Below are 21,899 nucleotides of genomic sequence, written 5' to 3' on the forward strand. Positions count from 1 at the left end.
TTGCATCAGAGTGGAAGATTACATATCGGAAACTAGGTAAACTTGTAGTGATGTAGATTCTGGTGACGTGACGTGGGCCTCACGCCGGCCCTTTTCCTCGTGTAGTCGTGTGTCACTCGTCACGCCTGCCCTCCTGGTGCCCTCCAGGCTCTAGGCATGAAGAGCAACAGCAGCCATTCTTTTGAGCAACTAGTGTATACTTGGGGTTGAAGTTCTTAAGAGTTTTAATTTACCTTTATAAAGTGCCATTCTGGATTTTTAACAAGTATCGTAAAGGAAAAGAACTAAAACTAAGAAAGTGCCAAAGCAACAAAATAATGTAAATAAAAAAATCATAACTTTATACAGAAGGAGTCCAGTTCTCTTATTCTTTCTTTTAGGGCCTATTTCCTATATACTTAATAATTTTCATATTTCTCTAGTAGACCAAATTCATGCCATTAACATCAGACTTTAATTGTGGGATACTTAATGCATACAGAGCTCTCACAGAAACTTATCTATAGCTGAATCCAGAAGACCCTTCTCCTCTCAGGCCCTATGTTTTGTATCTTATAACTTTGTTCAGTTATCTTTGAAAATTTAAGGGTAATGGTCAGGGATAGCATCGATCAATGTAATCTTAGGATTACCTAAAAATATAATTTTTAGTTAATATCGCCCCACTTCATCAGAAATACAAGAATGATTTAAATGTTAGGTTCTTTACCTATAAGTTAATGAATGCATTAGCACTAAAATGGTTGTGAAAACCCTGAACCAGGAAAATCTGAATGTACTTCAGATGTACTTCTCTGAGTACCTTTTTAAAAATTTCCTTTTATCACTCAAGCCCATTAGTTTCTATTCTAAGACAACTAGTTTTCACGGCTGCCTTAAGCCGGAGTGACAGAGATGAATATCTTTACTATTGATTTCTAGGAATCTAATTCTGTTCTTGGTCACTCTTCTGCTCAGCCTGAATGGAGATTTCATTTGTCTGATAAGCAAAGTTTCCCTTCCGGCGCCTTTGGTTCAGATCATAGATACAAGGGCGTGGTTCAAGCATGTGATGCTGGAGCTGGTGCCACAGTGACACTTCTGTAGTTGGTTAGGTTCTGGAACATGTTGCAGTCCATTTCCACAGTGAGCCGCTGGAGCCCCACCTTCGTCGGCGTGAACCGGAATTGGGTGCACAAGGTGTTTCCAGGCCGTACAGGACCTAATCTGAAATAAAGGAAAAGGCGGGTGCTAATTCTATCCCAAGTTCATTGCTTTGCTGGTCCCAGTGATTCTGATCCTTCCCTACTTGAAGAGGTTGACACAGGAGGTTTTAAGCAGGTGGAAGACAGGAGCCTTTCTATGGTGAACAATTTCGTGGCTGAGAAGAGAAATCCTATTCTAAGGGCTTCCAAGCTGCACCTGTTGTTTCTTTTACCCCATGTCTTCAGTCTGTTTCCACTCTTGGTAACAGTATTGGGGTACATGTGGAAAAGCTTTAGCTTCAGAACACTTGCACTGCTAAATGCAATGGGCATGGTGGGTATTCTGAGAAGATGCCAGTGTGTCAATAGGCAGTGTTTGGAGCCCTGTCAGCAGCCTGCTGGCCTGCCCGGGGACTTCCTTATGGTGACTGAGGGGTGGTGCAGATATCCTTTGAGGAGCTTTGCCCCACAGCTGATCTGGGAGACCACAAATATCTGGTTAAATCTTGGCAGTCCCTTCTCTGAACTCACTGGAAAGAATGTCTCACTCAGTTTCATGAGGCTGAAGCAGTGGCTCAATATCAGACCACCAGTCAGGGGCCTCCGGGGCAGTGCAAGTAGAAACTCGAAACTGGATAGTTTATATTCAATAAAGGATGCAGTGGACATAATGAGGGGAGAGATCATGAAAGAAGACACTTGCAACATTTAAAACCAACAAGGAATTAATGCCTAGTCTATACAGGGAACTCTTACAAACGAACAAGGCAAAAAAGCAGGAACACCAACAGAAAAGTAGTCAAAGAACTTTATAGAGGAGGAAATGGAAAAGGCCAATAAAAACATGAAGAGTTAAATTAAAACAATAATGAGATAGTATCTTATTTGTTTTAGACTGGAAAAAAAGAGAAAGTTGGGCATTGCATGAGCAGAGGGTTAGTAGAAGCGTAGAAACTGTCATGGACTTCATGGAGGGAGTGAGGCTCCAACAGCCATTCTGCAAACATCCTATGACTCAGCAGGTCCATTCCTGGGTATATATCTCCTTTCCTCCCCCACTGGTTTCAAACAAGTACATAATGGAACATGTTTTGGGATGTTCTTTGCAACAGTATTTGTGGCATCCAAAAGTTAGAATCACTCTGGGTGCCCATCACTGTGAAGGGGGTGGTAGGAAGCAGGGGATGTGCATTATGTATTATGTAGCAGAAACAATAGACTACATATATGTGGGTAGATCTGAGTGAAAAGGAAAAGAATTAGACATAACATCATTTATATAAGTTAAAATGCAGGCTCATGAAACAACAGTGGACATTTTACACATACTAACAAAAGGATGTGAAAGGTGGTAGAAATGGAACTAGGGAATAAGAATAAGAATATTCAAATGAACAGAATTCATTCTTGTGGTGGGCATTAGTAGATTGAAGCTTTTGAGCGGCAGCCTACCCTCCCTGTGATATTCTCTAGTACCCAGCTCCAACCCTCTCCCCTGCATTCACCACCAATATCGAGGTTCTTCCTGCATGATCAGAGCAGCAACCAGGGGCCAGGTGGGTGCGTAAGGGGCACAGATCCTCCTCCACTCCTGTCCCCTGCACACATGATCTCCGGGATGAGACAGGCCCTAATCCCCTTGTTTTACTTCAGGGCATATTTGTACTGTCTCCATGGACACAGCAAAGTCAGTTACTAATCTTGGGTCCCAGACTTTCTGACCAGCTGAGGTATGTCAGAGGGATGGGAAACTTGTGGTCTCTTACTTGTAGCTCCTCTCTCTGTAAATGAGCCCCCTTCCAAGGATGGAGATCACGCAGTCCTTCATGGGAGCATCTAGAGAGTTATGTATGCTGACTGAGGCCGTAAGAGGTTGATACTGCTCTGCTATCTCTGGCATCTGTGGGAAGAGACAACACCTGGAGCAGAGGCTACAAACACAGAGCCACAATCACTCCTTCCTCTCCTGGTCAGCTGCCCTGTACCCTCTCCATTACCTTCCTATCTCTGGCATCCTAGTCCCAATACCACAGCTGACTTCTTTACCCCTCTACCCGGTCTTCCTGCATTTACTCTTATCCTTGATCCACCACAGGTTGCCTCTGAAGGTGCCTCTCCTCCACTTAAGATACCTTGGAGGGTCTCCCATTGTCTTTGGAATATAGCTTCAGTTGGCACTCAGAGAGAGCCCTTCATGGTCTGACCCCAACCCACCTCTCCAACCTCATTTGTTCTTCCCTTGACTAAACAACATCCAAGCTACATCTGGTACTTTCCCATCTCCAGCACACCCCTCAGGTTCCCTTCCTTTGGGCCCCTTCTGCTTGCAGTGGCCTTCCTCTACCTTTGCACTGGAAGCTTGCCCATTTTTCAAGGTCCAGTATAAATGCCACCCCTCCATGAAGTCTTCCTCAAACTAATCAGATGGATTTAATCCCCTCTACTTCACTTATCCCATAGTAACTTTGTGGCTCTATTAAAGCACTTACATATAAGACCAAACATTGTGTCTTTCTTACCCAACTAAAACCTCTTTGAGGGCATGAACCAAATACATTTATTTTGGCCAAGGCAGACATGTGGAAAGATGACCAGACCAAGAGCCATAAATCTCTAAAATGTCCCACTTTTATGATCTTGTGCATGTTGCTCTCTAGGACAGTTTCCTCATCTGAATAATGGAAACAGTTCCACCTCATGGGGCTTTTGAACTAAAAGAACTAAAGGAGGTGAAAATATATTGGCCTATGTATAATGTGTTAAATAAACATAGACTATTATTATCCCTGTAAGCATGGAGGCAGAAACTGGGGACGCCCAACTTTAGACACCTTTACTGAATTACCTAAAGAAGGTGGAAGATTTAAACCAGAATTCATATGCGAGAAACCATCTCTGTGAAGACAAGGAGCTCTCAACCTAGCATTTTCCAGTAATCCTGTGGCAGAGTCACCTGCCCTGGGGTGTGATGGGCCCCAGTTCTTTCTGAAATGGGGCCTGAGTAATCGGAAATGAAAGTGATTTGGGGAAACACTGGTGCCTACCTCAATGGCGAGGCATGGTCTACAAATGGCGATGTCCTCCTGAGCAAAGCAGCTGGGGCTGGACTCTGAGTACGTTGCCAGAGCGGTAAGTCTGAGGAAGCTGTTCTCAGGTGGGCTTTGCTCGAAATAGGAGTAGGACAGGCTGGTGGTGATTTTCTGCACTGAGACACATGGCAGGAGGGGTCAGTGCTGGCACGTGTGCCCCGGAACTGGCAGTAGTTACACGCACAATGTGAAGAGGTCAAGATCTCACCAAAGCCAGAAAGATGCCTCATTCCTCACAGCAATTTCAAACTTGAACTCACTCAAGGACCCATCCCTCACCACCATCCCCGCCTCCACTAACACTCTTGGCAGGCCACCTCAGTGGGGTTGTAGAACAGTCTCTTTGAACTAGAGCAAGTTAAGCTCTTGGCCGCAGTTTCCTTGTCTAATAACACCCACCTGGCTGGTGTTAGATGAGACATGCACATAGAGTGCTTATTCCAGACCCTGCCACACAGTTGTTGCTGAATGTATGCTAGTTCCTTCCCACTCTCTGCTTCTTCTCTTTCCCTTTGTCAGAGAAAATAAGGCCATCCTTCATCCTTAAAGAATCCTCTCAAGTTCATGTTCCCATTCCCAGCCTACAGACATGTACATCTACCCTGGTCATCACTGCCCCAGCAAGAGGATGAGGTGGCCCCCCTGCCCAAGTCTAGAACCTTGCTTTTTAAACCTGTGCCCCTTCCTGACTCTACCAGTGCCTAGCTGTGAACTATGTCTCTGTCTCCTCATCTGGAAAGTGAGGATAATAATGGCTCCTGCCTCATAGGGATGTTGTGAGGATAAATAAGAAAATGCACATAGAACATTTAATACCACATTCACCACAAATAATTGCTCAGTAAATGTGAGCTATAATTATTCTTAGTTGACTCTCATTTCCTCCCAAAGTTTGCACCATCAATTAAAACCCATCTTTCCTACTTGATTTGGCGTGGTGGACACCCAATACAACATACAGATGATGTATTATAGAAGTGTACACTTGAAACCTATGCAATTTTGTTAACCAATGTCACCCCAACAAATTCAATTTTTAAAAAAGGATAAAAAAAAACCCATCTCTCCTGAGGCTTCAGGCTTTCCTTCTCTGCTGATTTTTTTTTTTTTCAGCTTGTAAGCAGATTTCACTTTCTCTCATCTTAAATGAAAAACAAATACCCTCCATCAACCCAGTGTCTCTGGCTGACTATCACCCAGCCTCTCCTCTTTATCCATCTGTTCTTCCAGAAAGGACTGCACACCCTGTCTCACCTCCTCAGCTCTCAATCCATTTCGCCCCCAGGAATCAGGCACTCACCATTGCTTTACAGTAAGACCACTCTGCCAATGGACATTTTTCTGCCTTGACTCTCATGGCCTCTCTGTTGCCCTTGCTGGGTGCTCCCTCCTCTCTTGGACTTCTCCATCTCCCTGACCCTCTGCTCTCTCCCTAACTGCCCCTTACATGCTGGTGTCACCTGTGTTCCCTCCTTGCCCTCTCTTCTTCTCACAGTCCTCCTCGCCCCATTGAGCTCATCGATGTCATGACTCTTGGCTGTGCCTTTCTGCTGGGATTCTTACATCTGGTCTCTAACTCATGCCTGAACGTTGAATACCAGGTTTAGGTTTCCAGCTGCATACTGCCTATGTCATGGGCTTTCAAACCCAGCATGTCACTAGCAGAACTCATCATCTTTTCTCCAAACCTTTTTTTCCCCATTTTCCCTGTTCTAGAGGCTCCCCAGAACTGGAAGCTCTCCCTGCTATACACACATATTCACAAGTCCAATCTATAACCTTCTTAATGTATCTTCAGTGGAAGTGCTGATAGTTTTCCTTCATTTCTTGATTATAACGAAACCTTTCAACCTCTAACCAGTGATTCTCAACATCGGATGCGTATTAGAATCACATGGGGAGCTTTATAAAACAATCCCAGTGCCAGGCCATACCTCAGGTCAGTGATATCAGGCTTTGATGGTGACCAGTATTTTTAAAGTTCCCCAGGTGATTCATTGTGCTGCCAAGGTGGAGAACCACTATTCTAGTAGAACCCCTCCCATTCCATTCTTCTAAAAGTTCTCTTTTAAAAATGAATCTCCGCCTGGCCAGTGTGGCTCAGTTGGCTGGAGTGTCATCCACCAAGAGTTTGCGGATTTGACTCCCAGCCAGAGCATGTGCCTAGGTTGTGGGTTTGGTCCCCTATCGGGTGCATATGAGAGGCAACCAATCGGTGTTTCTCTTTCACATTGATGTTTCTCTCCCACCCCTTCCCCTCTCTCTAAAATCAGTAAGCATGATCTCGGGTGAGGATAAAAAACCTGAAAAAATGAATTTCTGATCATAGTGACTCCCTGTAACAACTTTCACCAGTTTCCTGTTGCCCAGAAAACAACACTCATGCTAAACTGCTTAGCATGACCTACAAGCCCCTGCGTGGTCTGGCCTCGCCCATCTCCCATACCACGCCCTGCACTGCTCCCCTCCTTAGCACCCCCTCAGAAGGGAAAAATGTGGAGAGACTGGAGGGAGGGTGGTGACTAGGAGGCTGTTGCAATAATATAGACAAGCTCTGTTTCACACTGATTCTATCTTGCTCCAACCATGGAATTTCTGATTTAATTGGTCTGGGGTGTAGAATGAACATCACATTTTCCTAGGTGATTCCGATTATAGGAAAGTTAGAAAACATCTGCTCTTGTCCAGGAAATTTCAACCACAGAATAACATAGGCAGTTTTTAAAAAAACAAACAAACCCAAAACGCCTGGACCCCATCCCAGTCCAATTAATGAGAATCTCTGGGAGGAAGAACCTGTGCACATGTTTTTCCCTTTGCCTGGAATGCCCATGACTCACTTTTCTGTCCATCACTGTCCTACTCATCCCTTAAGACTCAGTGCTGTTTGATTTTCTCGGGGGCAGCCTGCTCCAGCCAGAATGCAATGCTCCCCTGCCATTGCATTCTGTTTAACTTATCAAACACTTCTTACACTGCTGCTATAGTCTGTTTAGTTATATTACTGGCATCATAATTGTGCAGTATCGTTTTCTATGTGAAGCACAATAAATATATATTAAGTGTGAGAGAGAGGGCATGCACCAGAGGCTAGAAGCCACCTATTGAGACCTGTCAGGGGAGCCTTATGGTTGCAATCTGCCCCAGGTAGGAGCTGGGCATTTGGGCAGCTGGCAGGGCCATAGAGAGTTACCTAGGTTGCCACTGAGCTCAAGAAACATCTTCTTCCTCCAGAGTTCAGCAGCAAGGACACCATTGTAGTACACCGCCTCTACCCCAATTGCCAGCTGCACACTCTTCTCCTGGTCACTGGGGTTAATCAGGGTCACAGAGAGCTGGGCATCCCCTCCCAGGGGCAGGGAGGTGGGTGCTTCCAAGAACAAGTACAGAGGATCAGCAATCTCAAGACTGGGAGGACGGTTGCCATCGTCTCCCCCATGTTTCAGTTTCTTGTTCTGGACTCTCTCTAGCACCTCTTTTTCTTGAAGAGATCCTGAAGAATGGGATAAACAAAGAGGCCTCTTATCCACGAATAAGACTCATTTACCCACTGCTGCTCCAATGCCAAAGTCACAAAAGCTTTGCAAACCTCTAAAGCCATATTTAGGTTAAAAAAAGAGAAAAAGGGGCCTGTATTCAGCACATCCACCAAGGGACAGAGTGTCCCTTCCACATCACTCAAGGACCAAGTTCTTTTTCAAGTGCTATGAATTTGCCCCTTGAATGGTTGCAAAAGCAACCTTTTAGACAAGTCACACTGTCTCTGATAATAGTGTAGAGAGTTGAATCTTTCTAAGTGAAGGAGTTTGAACTTATTCCAAGGATATTCTGGAGCAGGGATGTAATATAATCATACTTATGTCTTAGAAGCTCATTCTGGAAACAGAGTTTGGAATGTGAATAATGATGGAGAGACTGCTGGCAGGGCGCCCAGTTAGGAGACCATCGGAATACTGTGCACAAGAGAAATGAGGCCCTGGGTCAATGATAGGCAACAGGGAATGACGAGACAAATGTGGGAGTGATGTGGGCCGGTGAGGGGGGAATGACAACAGTGCAAGCCTCATACTTGGAACAAATAAGTAGACAGTGGTGCCATGAAGTAATATGGAGGGAGGAACAGATTAAGAGGGATTGGGTGAGCGGGGGAGAGCAAGACCATTTCTGGCAGCTGGAATTAGTATTCGGTGTGTTGTGTTATAGCAGTAGTTCTCAACTGGGGACAACTGTCCCCCTCGGGAGACATTTGGAAATGGCTGGGGACATTTTTGGTTGTCACAACTGGTGGTGGTAGTAGAGGGGTGCTGGCATCCAGAGGACAGAGGCCAGGAACGCTGTTAAATGTCCTATGGTGCACAACCCCCACAACAAAGTCACCTGGCCCCAAATGTCAATAGTGTCAAAGCAGGTTGAGAGACCCTGTTTCACATGGTGGGTAAAGGATGACAAGTCCCTGCGGCCTGCATCTGTCCAGCCCAACCCTTCCCCTCTTTTGCTATTTCAGGGGCTGAGAAGCCTGGGCCCTCCCCTGCCCAGTACCTTCAGGGTACTTGTAGTTCTGAGTGATGTCCTCACAGCGGTCACCACCCACACCTTTGGTGCTGATGCTGTTGCCGACATACTTAGTGTTGGAGTTGGTCAGCTGCACTGTCCCATCCTCGCAGCACTTCCAGACCACACATGAGGCGTTTACTGCTGCAAAAAGGTCTGCCACTGCAGGGGTCAACCCCAGTGTCCCCTCCTTGACTGCTCTGACAGGGACCAAATCACAGGCCTTCAGGGCTGAGGGGCAGAAAGGCCAGTGAGCAAGAGGAGCCACACCCAGACCTCTGCTCAGGTCACAGCTCCATAACCCCATCCTAGACCCTAGTTTCCCTCCCTGGGGCTCAGGTCAGAGGTGGGCACTCAGTGGGGTTTCTAAGAGGGCATACAGAGGTGAAACACAACATTCAGTGACAATAATTTTGGTCATGGCCTGTAGCAAGAGCCCTCTCAGAAACTGGACGGGTAGAACCTCAGAGGAACACAGTACACAGGGTTCCTAAGCCAGCTTTGCTCTGGATGTAATAGGAATAAGTCCCCCTTTTTGAGCACTTATATATGCCGGGCTCTGTAGCTGGTCTGTTCTTGGGGAAAAAGAACCATATTTCATGACTCCTGAAGATTACTTCTCTGAGCTTGAACCTATCTTGATACCCTCTTCATCCATATCCAGAATCTCAGAAATCCCACATTACAAGCTCCTGACCCAGCACCACTCCCAGCTCTCTTCAGCCCCTCTGCCTTTCACCGAGGCTCAGCAGTCACGCCCATTGCTCAGAGGTGGCGCTAGTCTCCCCACAGCCATGGGCTGAGGTGGCTAACACTGTCCCCTTGAGCCCACTGGCATTGGGTCAGCATTCTGCCAGCCACTATCATTCTTTCCACTTTTCCTGTTTTAGGGGATGCAGACCCCCTTTGGACAACCTGCTGCTCTTCTTTCCTCTCCGAGGGACTCCTTCAGCCCATGCAGCTCTGTCCAGTCCATGGTGGTCCTGAGCCCACCCCCAGACTTTACCTGCACCTCCCTCAGGAGCACTTGGGTACAGAACCTGCCATCCATCATAACCCTGGGGCAAAGCAGGTCGGGTCATCCAGCACTCTGTGGAAGTCTGGAAGATCCTGAAGGTGGCAAAGGAACAATTCAAGCGTGGGGGGAAAAGGAGTCCTAAAGAGGTTCTAGAAATAGCAGTTGCTGCCTTGGGTGTGGGAGGGTGCTGTGTCAACGTGGCTGCGACGCTCCAGGAAGGGGCTTGCATGCCACAACTGACCATTAGCATCCAAGAGTCTTGAATGTCTTCTCTCAGTGCCTGGGCCACTCAGGGTGGTGGGTTCCCTTGGGGTTCTGCCACCTGGGTTTGGAGCCCTTCCAGTCTGAAACTCCATCCCCTTTGGGCTCCTCACCAGATTTTGCCTTTCTGGCCTTCTCCGTTCTGAAGCCCCTCCTCATTGTAGTACTGATGAACACACAGGCCTCCGCTGGTGGCCTGGGCTGAGCCGAACGTGGTAACAACGCGGGCAGGGATCCCCAGACACCGCAGCACTGCATAGAAGGGGCAGAGTTAGAGGGTGCTAGAGAGGCCAGGGTGGGGGGGGGCGCAGCTAGTGTCTTCAGTGTCTCCTCTGGGCAGGCACTGTCTTAAATGCCAGGTGACACCATGGAAAGAGGAGGGGCATAGGCACCAGGAAGTTAGAACTGACACCAGGCACAGGATGTATAAAGGCCACGAATTGAAGTCTACACAAGTCACACAGCAGACAGAGCACATGGCAGGCTGACAGAGCACTGGGGGTTTGCTCTCTCCGGGGGTGGGCCAGGGGGAGTTTCAGGGTGAAAGTGAGATGCGAGCAGAGTTCGCCAGATAGGCCCAACTTTGCTGAGGGGGGAAAGGAGCAGAAGCTGGTCAGGAGGAGCTGCCCTGAACAAGTAGCTGGTTTCTTGCCAGATGGTGCATCTGAGCCAGATGGTGAGGAAATGCTGCAGAGTGGAGGCAGTACCTGTTTTTGGAGAAGTCCCTCCCACAGGGCAACCCACGAGGCAACCCACGAGGCAGACACTGTACAGTGGCCAAGGTGAGCCTGCCCTGTACCTGTGCAAGCAACAGCAGCCAGCACCCAGGCCTGACCATCATACACAGGTCGCCCTCGGCCTGTGAGCCACTGCCGCAGGATGGGCACGCTGCCCCGGCGCTTGTTCAGCAAGGCCGCTTCCTGCGCAGCCTGGGGCTCTGGGGTGGACAGGACACGCTTCTCCTTGAGGGTGTGCAGCTGTTTGGGGAAACATGTGGATGTTATGTGAGTCCCAGGATGAGACAGCTTTCGGGGTGGGGTGGGGGTAAGGGGGTAAGGTGGGTGAGAAGGTGGATGGGGGTGGGGGTGAGGAGGGCTCATCACAGTTCTCCAAGTGTGGTGAACAGATCATCTGCATCAGGATTACCTGGGCCATGTTAAACTTGCATGTTCCAGGGCTCCACCACACTCAGCCCACTGTGTTATTATAATCTCGGGGGGCCTGGGGGAGTCCAGGAATCCACTTTTTTTAACAAGTCTGCTAGAAACCAGGGGTTTGTGGACCTCACTGACAAAGAAAGTCACAAGAGGAACATGAGAGCAGCCCCTCACTGGGGCCTGGGCTCCCTGCTCCTCCACTTGCCTGGTCCTGATTCCTTTGAGAGTGTTTGCACCTGGGGTCTGGAGGCCCACTTATCCTAACCCTCCTCCTCACAAGCTGGTTGTCTCTCACCACCTCTTCAGAGGAGAATCCAGTGGCACAAGAGGAAATGGAGAACACATTACTCCTGTGAAGGACTTTTAGGAGCAATGGGAAAGTACCAAGCTACCTTCAGGGTCTGCATATCCTTTGGAATAATTTAGAAATACAAACAAGTGCCTTTGACTACCTTAGCTGCAAACACTGACTGAGATGGACCCTACTCCCTTACTTGCAGGGGCCTGCGGGGAGAAGGCAGGTAACAGAGGAGTGCTCTGAGGAAATGCAGGCCAGTTTCAGTCCTCGAGGGCTTGAGTCTTGAAGGATGACGCTTCAAGACTCCCTTTGCTTTTTCTCTCTCCCGTGGATGCTGCTGTCCTCCCCTCCTCTCCATGCACTTCTCCAGGAACTAGCCCCCACACCCTGAAGATATCCATGGCCATAGAGGAGGGAAACTCTGTCAGAGGGCTCCCCCTTTCCCTCCTCTCACTCACCAAGGTGCCCAAAATGCAGGCCACATGTGCAGGGTTGCCCCACTTCTCCACCTGCTTGTCCACGCTCAGCAGGTCCAGGCTGAGGTCCAAGACATCCCCTTCAAACTGTAAGGACAACACAGAGCCGTGATGAAGGGTTTCCATCACACAACTGAGCCCCGTCACCTAGTCCTTCTCCCAGACTCAGGCTTCCCTCCTTCTTCCCTTGCCTTGTTGTCTCCTGGTGCCCCCTGGTCCCGGTGCCTGGCAGTCCAATCCCCATAACATATGAACTCTTGAAGACCAGGACTGCGTTATTTCCTTTCATTTCTCTTAATGCATTTAGTGCACTCCTACTGCTCCTGCCAGCACTGACCCACGTGTGGAGAATACCAAGGCAGCTTCTGCCCTTGAAGAGCCCACAGTTAGGAGTAGAGAGGGACACATAGCCACGTAGACTGCAGATCTCAGCCACATGGTCAGGGCTCTAGCAGAGATTCCAACCCAGAGCAGAGAGTGCAACAGAGATTCGCTTTGCCTTTGGAGGCTGAGGAAGGCTTTCAGAAGGTCTTAAAAGATGGACAGGAGCCTCCCAGGTGATAAAGAAGGGAAGCTATTCCAGGTGGAGGGAACATTAAGCATGCATGTCCATGGGCTGGCCAGGAACTGGAGCCAGAGTGGCTCTGGGGGAACGGAAAGCAGTGGTCTGGCTGTAAAGGGCCTGTGTGTTGTGCCAGGGCATTGGTTTTTATCCTGTAGAAAGTGGGGATTTAACAGAGGAGTTTAATTTGTATGGTCTTTAAGAAGATAACTCGGGAAAGAACCAAGATGGCGGCATAGGTAGACACACTGTGCCTCCTCGCACAACCAGAACTGACAGAAAATCGAACGGCAAGGAAGTCCGACACCAAGTAGACTAAAAAGAAACATACATCCAGACCGGTAGGAGGGGTGGAGATGGGCACGGGGCGGAGTGGACTCGCGTGGCCCTGGTGGGACCAAGACTGGCAGAGTGTGGGACTAAAGGGGCAGGCAGTCTGACCACTAGCAGACCCTGCGGCCCTACATTCATGCACGGATAAACCAGACAAACAGCAGGGAGTGAAGCACACCGAGCAACCCAGGGCTCCAGCTCGGGGAAATAAAGCCTCAAACCTCTGATTGAAAACGCCCGTGGGGGTGGGGGCGGCAGCAGGAGAGACTCCCAGCCTCACAGGAGAGGTTGTTGGAGAGACCCACAGGGGCCTAGAGTGTGCACAAGCCCACCCACTTGGGAACCAGCACCAGAGGGGCCCAGTTTGATTGTGGGTAGTGGAGGGAGTGACTGAAATCCGGTGGAGAGTGAAGCAGGCACCATTACTCCCTCTCGGCCCCTCCCCCACGTACAGCATCACAGCGCAGTGACCAGCATTACCCCGCCCCAGTGAACACCTAAGGCTCCGCCCCTTAAAGTAACAGACACGCCAAGATTAAAAAAAAAAAAAAATGGCCCAAATGACAGAACACTTCAAAGCTCCAGAAAAAATACAACTAAGCGAGGAACAGATAGCCAACCTATCAAATGCACAGTTCAAAACACTGGTTATCAAGATGCTCACAGAATTGGTTGAATCTGTTTGAAAACCAGATGAAAAAATGAAGCCTATGCTAAGAGAAACAAAGGAATATGTACAGGGAACCAATACTGATGGGAAGGAAACTGGGACTCAAATCAATGGTGTGGACCAGAAGGAAGAAAGAAACATCCAACCAGAAAAGAATGAAGAAACAAGAACTCGGAAAAATGAGGAGAGGCTTAGGAACCTCCAGGACATCTTGAAACGTTCCAACATCCGAATTATAGGGGTGCCAGAAGGAGAAGAGGAAGAACAAAAAAATGAAAACTTATTTGAACAAATAATGAAGGAGAACTTCCCCAATCTGGCAAAGGAAATAGACTTCCAGGAAGTCCAGGAAGCTCAGAGAGTCCCAAAGAAGCTGGACCCAAGGAGGAACACACCAAGGCACATCATAATTACATTAGCCAAGATGAAACAGAAGGAGAGAATCTTTAGAAGCAGCAAGAGAAAAGGACACAGTTACCTACAAAGGGGTTCCCATAAGACTGTCAGCTAATTTCTCAAAAGAGACCTTATAGGCAAGAAGGGACTGGCAAGAAGTATTCCAAGTCATGAAAGGCAAGGACCTACATCCAAGATTACTGTATCCAGCAAAGCTTTCATTTAGAATGAAAGGGCAGATAAAGTGCTTCTCAGATAAGGTCAAGTTAAAGAAGTTCATCATCACCAAGCCCTTATTATATAAAATGTTAAAGGGACTTACCTAAGAAAAAGAAGATAAAAAATAGGAACAGTAAAAATGACAGCAAACTCACAGTTAATTAACAACCACACCTAAAACAAAAACAAGAGCAAACTAGGCGAACAACCAGAACAGGAACAGAACCATAGAGATGGAGATCACATGAAGGGTTCTCAATAGGGGATTGGGAGGGGGAGAGCGGGGGAAAGGTACAGAGAATAAGTAGCATAGATGATAGGTGGAAAATAGACAGGGGGAGGGTAAGAATAGTGTAGGAAATGTAGAAGCCGAAGAACTTATAAGTATGACCCATGGACATGAACTATAGGTGCAGAATGTGGGAGGGAGGGGGTGGGCAGGATGGAGTGGAGTGTGGGGGCGGAAATGGGACAACTGTAATAGCATAATCAATAAATATATTTTAAAAAGAAATAATAAAGCACAATATGCTGAAAATGAAAAAAAAAAACCAACAGAAGATAACTCGGGAAGCTGTACAGGATGGTCTGACATGGCCTTGAGGAAAGAAGTACCACATGGCAGAAATTTCCTAAACATGTTGCCTCATGACCAGGGGCTTCTGGACCTGCTAGCTCTGTCTGGCCTGAACACTAAAGGTTCACTGTCCCCTCACCTTCCCTGGACTTCCCCATACCTGGCCAAAGTCCCAGGGCTCTTCCTGGATGCAGTCAGCTGTACCCAGGTAGATGAGGCCATTCTGGTTCAACACGTACTCCCAGCGTTGCGCCTCATTCTTCAGGAACACAGCATCCTCTGGCGAGAGACAGGCAGGGATGAGGGCCCATGGGGTGCTGGGCCTCCTCTTCACATCCTGGCCTCTGCCCACCCTGCCCAGGTCGGTTTTGGCTACATGTCTCCCCTTCAGCTCTGGGTCTAATGAGGACTGAAGAAGAACTTCTTCTTTTCACTGCCCCCACTGGGACCCAGTTTCTTCTCTGGTGGAGATCAGGGAAAGGGGTCAGAGCTTTTGCATCAGCCAAGGTGTCCTTCATGGTCAGCCAGGCAGAGCAGACAGCAACAATCCAACCTTAAAAAACCGACTGGGTCCCAGAAGACACGTGCAGTCAGGGTGCTACCAACACGAGAGAATATGGCAACAGCCCAGGGAGTTTCCCAGTGGGCCTGTCATGTCTCTTTCATAAGTTCAATTAATAAAATAGTGTTTCAGAAAAACCAGTACAACATAGGTTGACAGAGGTGAGAGGAAGGGAAGAGTAGCACTTGGCAAGACAGGGTCAGAGGGAGCAATGAGGCTGGTGAAGTGGAAGCCGAGGCAATGGCTTTCTACTCCGGGAGTGTCCAAAGTGGAAAAGAGACTCCCATGGTCTCCTGCTGGTGCCTCTCCTGCTGTCCTCATCCAAGGGCTGGGCTGGGGAGGTAGATGGTGGCTTTGAAGAGTCCATTGCCCCCTCTAGAAAGCTGGGAGTGGTGGGGGACCTCCTCTGCTCACCAAGTGACTCTCTCTCTGCACCTCGTGCTAGGGGTGGAGTGGGGGATGACTAGACTGGTTTCTGGGGACTAGAAGGAGAAAACTATTTCCAAACCATCCCCCCAGACATCCATCTGGGATGAAGGTACTCAGAGCAACATCAAGCCCTGAAAAACTCAGAAAGCCCTGAAAAACCTGGGGCCTATAATCAGAGCCATGTGGCCAAGGAGCCCTTGCCTCTCCATCCTGAGTGCTTTCTATGAAGTCAGCTAGACACCGCTTCCTGGGCAGTCACTTCAAACTGAGGTCTTTGGCCCAGGTGCTGCAGGACTCTGGGAAGTACATTGTCAGAGCACAGGTGGCACCATCCTCCTCTTCTCTGCTTGGGTGCAGCCCCTGTTTTATAAAGTTTCCTGCTGAGCTACAGGAGGCCAGCTGTGAAATTTGCAGGCAGAGTCTTCAGTAGTAAGAACAGAACAAACACGTGGAGAGAAGCAGGACAGATTTACTGTGAAGCTGATGAATCTGAAGTTTTGAGGCCTCTCATCAGACCCCCTTCAGGACTTGGGAGAGGCCTTAGCAATTCAAAATTTTGTTTTCTCTTTCTTTAAGAGGGTTCCCCAAATTATATAAACCTCAGGTCCCGCACTACCTGGATTCACCTGGGGATAATCTATGGGAGTCCAAGGAGGAAACAAAGAAGCTTATCCCTTAGGTCACCTCTATTCCTGAAGTACTTTCTAGTTCTTGCCCCCTGTACTGTCACAATAAAGGGTAGCTCTGCCAGGGTCATCTCAGACTGCTATCTCCTGTGACCAAATAGCCTGAGCCAACACCAGAGTTTCGTGGTGAGATAAGCCTTTGCTTTCTCAGGGAAGCCCCAGGCTGTTTCTGCCAGTCAGAGAAGCCATTCATGCAGGAAGCAGACAACTCAAGAGCCAGCACTGGGGCTGGTGCTGCCTTTAGAGGAAGCTGTCAGGCTGCATCTAGAACCTGGGTGCTGAGTATCTTTGCAGCCCAGGCTGACCCAAGTCCAAACTCACCTCTAACCCAGGGGTTAAAGAGCAGGGTGAACTGGCCCAGGAGGCATGGCTTCCTGTGCAAGACCTGTAGCAGGAGTGAGTAGTGGCCGATGACAGCATCTGAGGGAGTGGTCACAGAGATGGTACAGGACTGGGCATCTCTCTCCTCCACCTCTGCACTCCACCACTTCTGGTCCCCCAGACTGGAAATCGGGAATGTGGCTTGGGTCATGTTAGCCTTGGAAGGCTGTTCTCCTGCAGTCACACACAGACGTATTGGTCATTTGGACCTCTTGGTCACAACTGAGTAATAAAGTCAAGTATCACAAAGTTGCAGTAGGTAAAAATTTAGTTTTGGAGGAGAATAAGGGGCCCACCCATTAACGGGAGTCAATACAGGGTGACGGGAGCACACAGGTTCTCAGTGCCCACGGACCTGCGTCTGGGCACTTCGCAGTCTGTACATGGGCACCGTAGTGATGCCTGCTTCACAGGGTCAGAGTGAGGTCTTAAGGAGATACGGCATGTAAAGACCTTGGCCCATTATCTGACATGTAGTACATATTCAATAAATTGCAACAATTAGATATGATATTCAACCTGGATTAGATCTTATTCAGGCTTTTCTACAAAACCGGTATTATATTTGCAACCAAAAGAAACCCCCTAGAGATACTGCTGCTGAGCCACTTCTGAACCATAATAAACAATACTTATTATGCACAATATCTTCTCACAACAGCCCTACTGGGTGGGCAAAACCTCTTGAGGCCCAGTACCATGTAGGCCATTTGCCCCTCAGTTCCCTGGGGTGGGGGAGGGTGATGGGAAAGAACCCTCCAGTCCTGGTGCCAAAGGGTCCAGGCTTGCCCCACCTACCAGTTTGTGCAATGAGGGCCACCTTCTTCAGGGCAGGCAGAAATGCACGGACCGGAGCCCGGAAGTGCAGTGTAATGGTGAAGGACTGTCCCCTCCTCACAACAAGGTGCCTAGAGCTGATGTCCTTGGTATGGTGCTCCTCATTGTTTCTTGCTGCCTGGAAGTCACAGCTCTTGATCCCCAGGGCTATGTGGAAAAGAGAGAGAACACAGAGACCAAGGTAAATGTGACAAGTAAGTAAAAGCAGAGACCCTGCAGTCAGAGAGACCAGTGTTCAAAATCCTTGGCTCAACTTACTTCCTAGCTGTGCCACCTAAGGCAAGTAACTTAACTACTCTGACCCTCAATTTTCTCTTCCTTGGAATGGTCGCTCCTCCTTGCAGGGTTGTGGAGATTAAATGAAGTAATGGATATACAGTAGTCCTCCCCAACCCTCTCTCCTCAGGGGATACATGCCAAGACCCTGGTGGATGCCTGATACTGCAGACAGTACCAAACCCTATACTACATACTAGTGATTTTCAACAGGTGTGCCACAAGAATTTTTAAAACTTGTAATACCTGACTATTGAATCAGGGGCACTGACCTCTTTTCCCTTAGATTGTCAAATAACAAAATGACAACAGCCAATACAACAATAGCCGTCTAGTGTGAACACATTAAAATCATACTTTTTTTTGTCAGATCAGCAAAAAATATAACATATTTTTGGTGTGCTGCAGAATCTTAGTGTACGTAATGAGCTTATCCGTGCCATGAGATGGAAGGGTTGAGGATCACTGCTTTGTACTATATTTTCTGCTATACATACTTACGATAAAGTTTAATTTACAAATTTGGTACAGCTAGAAATTAACAGCAGTAACTGTTAATAACATAGAACAGCTATAACAATGTACTGTAATAAAAGTTGTGTGAGTGGTTTGTGGGTCATTATTAAGCAAGATAAGGGTTACTTGAACGCAAGCACTGTGATACCTCGAAAGCCTGTGTGACAGCCAAGGTGGCTACTTAGTGACTAAAGGGCGGGCAGCGGACGCACCACAGACACACTGGACACAGGGTGGTTCACATCCCAGGACGCACATGGTGCGAGACTTCATCATGCTACTTGGAACGGCCTACGACTTAAAACTTACGAATTGTTTGCTACTGGAATATTTCACTTAATATTTTCCGATCGCGGTTGACCGCAGGGAACGAAACCACAAAAAGTGAAAACATGGATGAGGGAGGACTCCTATAATACACTTAACACAGGGTCAGACCCATGAGTCCCAGTAAATGAAACTGTTATTATTATTAATAATAAGAGCGGTACTTTTTCTCACTATTGACCTCCTGTTCTGGTCCCAATCTAAAAGGAATGAATAAAATCCAGAATTTTGCCCACCCCCACTCATTTTTTCTTAGAACAAAATCTGATAATTTTAAGAGCTGGTTTTGAAATCACTAAATCTAATTATCTTGTTTTATAATTGACAAGAGTGAGGCCCAAAGAGTAGAACCAACTCACCCAAGATCATACTTGGCTGTTTCCCCTAAAGGTTCAACAAATCCATGGCACCATGCAGCCTAGAAGAACTCTACAAGGAGGGGGCCTGGGAGTATTAAGACAGTGTAACAGACAATCCTCATCTGTAATGTGACCTGTCACTGTGCCAACAGACCTGTGCAGAGACCCCTGAAGTTTCTGCCTACTCTGGGTCTGCCTGTTTTCTTGCTCTCTGTCTGCCTTTGCCCCTTTTAGTTGGATTCCCTGACTCCCTACTTTCCCTTCTTTTCCATTTAGCCTCAAAGCTTTGACACCTCACTCTTTTCCAGGGTCACCTCCTGTAAGTATCACAACCCAGGGAAAACAGTCATGTTATGATGATCCTAGGACAAGAATATAAACCCATGTTAACCACCATCATCATCTTGCCACCTTCGTCATGACTGTGACCACTTACCTCCCAAACCTACCCTGTTGCCACTGCATGGCCCCACCATCATCACCTCCACCACTACCGGCACCCACTACCATTCCTCACCATAGTCACATCACCTCTGCCACCATCCTCCTTCCTTTAATGAAAACCCACAATGATGGAAGGGCTGCTGATAGTCCAGCAGGCCCCATGGAGAGCTGGCTTGGCTCACCCTGTCCCATGGCTGCAGGCTGCTCTTATCCAGGTGCCCACAGGAAGTGCCTGTCTTGAACTGTAGGTCAGGGCTCCCTCTCTGAATCTGTCTTCCAGACAGAAAATGATGAAGGTAATTTTGTTAGCTTAAGAATCTATAAATAGTGGAGTTTCCTTCCTCTTCTCTTGTGAGCTCCCTGACAAGTTGCTTCTCTTCTACCCCCTCCCTGCCGATATCTCCTGGACCAGCTGTTGGGAGTTACCATTTTTCACTTTATCTCTTGTGCCAGGAAGCCCAGGCAGGGGTATTCCTGGCAGGCTGGATTCAGGGGTGAAGTGGGAAAGATCTGCCATCTGGAGAAGCCCCAAAGAAACCTCTATGCCTGTTGCTTCAGTGGCCTCAAGAGACCCTCTAAGATGTTACCTGGATGACACTTGAAAGACTCTGGAAGAGATGACTCCACAAACAGGAGGCCCACATCCAAACCCAAATCTCAGGCCATACACATATCAGGGGCTGCAAGTTACTAGATGTTCATGGGCTGTTTTGATAATACAGAGAGAGAGAACATGTATGTCTGGGACTCATCTGTGTGAAAGAGATAAGGAGGTAGAATTTGTTGGTGAAAAGTGAATGTCCTAAGAGCAGAAGCCAGGCTCTTCCAAGCCTGCCGGCTTTGGGACACTCTATCAGGGGAGGTTTGGAACTATCTTGGGACCAGAGTCTATGTCTTTTCTATTTCTACTTGTCTAGTCACCAAGGAGATAAAACACAGGAGAGGATCTCCTATTTGGCTGTCTTTGGCCTTCTAAAGCCCAGCTTTTTATTGGGTGTCTGCGACTGGAAGCACCCCCAGGGCAGCTTCACTGGACTGCATGTGCGTGGGGTATCTATGGAAGGACACAGAAGAAACGAAAAAGGACATTGGTTGCCTGGGAGGGTGGGGACCTGGGGGATGGGGTCGGAAGGTGATTTTTCTGCTGTTGGCCCTTTTATACATTTAAAACTTTAAACCATTACCTATTTGAAGAATCTTATTATATTAAAAAATTAAGCTGCTGCCTTCTCAAACCCCCCCCAAAAGATTCTTCATGCAAAATCAAGACCTAAATTTTTCATTATTTGATGATGATATGATGTTAACCTGGAAAGCGTGAATCTATTAAAAATGACTGTAAAAGATAAGATAATCTAGTAAGCTGATCTTAAGTTTAATGCATTATCAATAAAAATGCCAACAAGTTTTTTTCTCTGACACTAGAAAAGTTGATTCTAAGGTTCAAAAAGAAATCTCTAAAAGGGGAATGTAGTATGACCAAGCTTACTAGCTATGAAGACATAATAGCATAGTTTTGTAATTGAGAAAGTACACAGACCAAATGTACTCATTAAGTATGTGTTAAATATGGCAAATAATACCCAAGCAAAACTTTAAATGTCTATACATCTGAATCACTTCTAGACATTCTGTCATGCAAATAACCAAATGTGTATAAAATGAAATATTTACAACTATACATATTGTACTGGTAGTTACAATAGCAAAATATTGGAAACTGCTTCAATGTCCATCAATAAGGTACTAGACAGATAAATTGTGACACATGCACTCAGAAGAATACAAGAATGAAAAAAAATGAAGTAGCTCTATATAAACTGAGATGGAACAATCTCCAAGCTATATTGTCAAATGGAATAAGCTACCTTTGTATACAGGGTGTATGGAGGGGATAATATATATGACTTTACTTGTGTTTATATAGAACAGTCTTGGAAAGTTATTTCTTCTGGACTGGGAAATTAGTGCCTGGGGTAAAGATTTTGTTTTTTCTGTATATCATTTTGTTTTTTGTTTGTTCATTTGTTTGTTTTATTGTTGTTCAATCACAGTTGCCCGCACTTTCTCCCCACTCCTCCACCCCACCCCAGCCAAACCCACCTCCCTCCCCCACCTCCACCCTCCCCCTTGGTTTTGTCCATGTGTCCTTTATAGTAGTTCGTGAAAACCCCTCTCCCCACTGTTCCCTCCCCACTCCCCTCTGGCTATTGTTACATTGCTCTTAACTTCAATGTCTCTGGTTATATTTTGTTTGCTTTTTTCTTTTGTTGATTAGGTTCCAGTTAAAG

At 47.3% G+C, this 21,899-nt stretch overlaps 1 protein-coding gene across 3 annotated transcripts; it reads right to left on the minus strand.

The window, feature by feature from the left end:
* Positions 1-206: 206 nt before the first annotated feature.
* EPB42 (erythrocyte membrane protein band 4.2) lies at positions 207-19,983 on the minus strand. Of its 3 annotated transcripts, none has more exons than XM_024567966.4 (13): positions 19,791-19,983; positions 17,648-17,833; positions 16,790-17,023; positions 14,952-15,070; positions 12,017-12,121; positions 10,903-11,080; positions 10,217-10,355; positions 9,831-9,934; positions 8,813-9,055; positions 7,467-7,766; positions 4,229-4,389; positions 2,951-3,084; positions 207-1,206 (listed from the first exon to the last, which is right to left on the minus strand). In XM_024567966.4, the coding sequence occupies exons 1-13, from the start codon at positions 19,798-19,800 to the stop codon at positions 1,041-1,043; spliced, it is 2,079 nt and encodes a 692-aa protein (XP_024423734.2). In that variant the 5' UTR covers positions 19,801-19,983; the 3' UTR covers positions 207-1,040. The 3 variants fall into 3 exon arrangements, with proteins under 3 accessions (XP_024423734.2, XP_045057722.2, XP_045057723.2); XM_045201787.2 differs by lacking the exon at positions 19,791-19,983 and adding an exon at positions 19,165-19,189; XM_045201788.3 differs by lacking the exon at positions 7,467-7,766.
* Positions 19,984-21,899: the final 1,916 nt, after the last annotated feature.

This window comes from Desmodus rotundus, chromosome 7 (genome assembly GCF_022682495.2).
Source record: "Desmodus rotundus isolate HL8 chromosome 7, HLdesRot8A.1, whole genome shotgun sequence".
In the NCBI taxonomy this organism is placed as follows: Eukaryota; Metazoa; Chordata; class Mammalia; order Chiroptera; family Phyllostomidae; genus Desmodus; species Desmodus rotundus.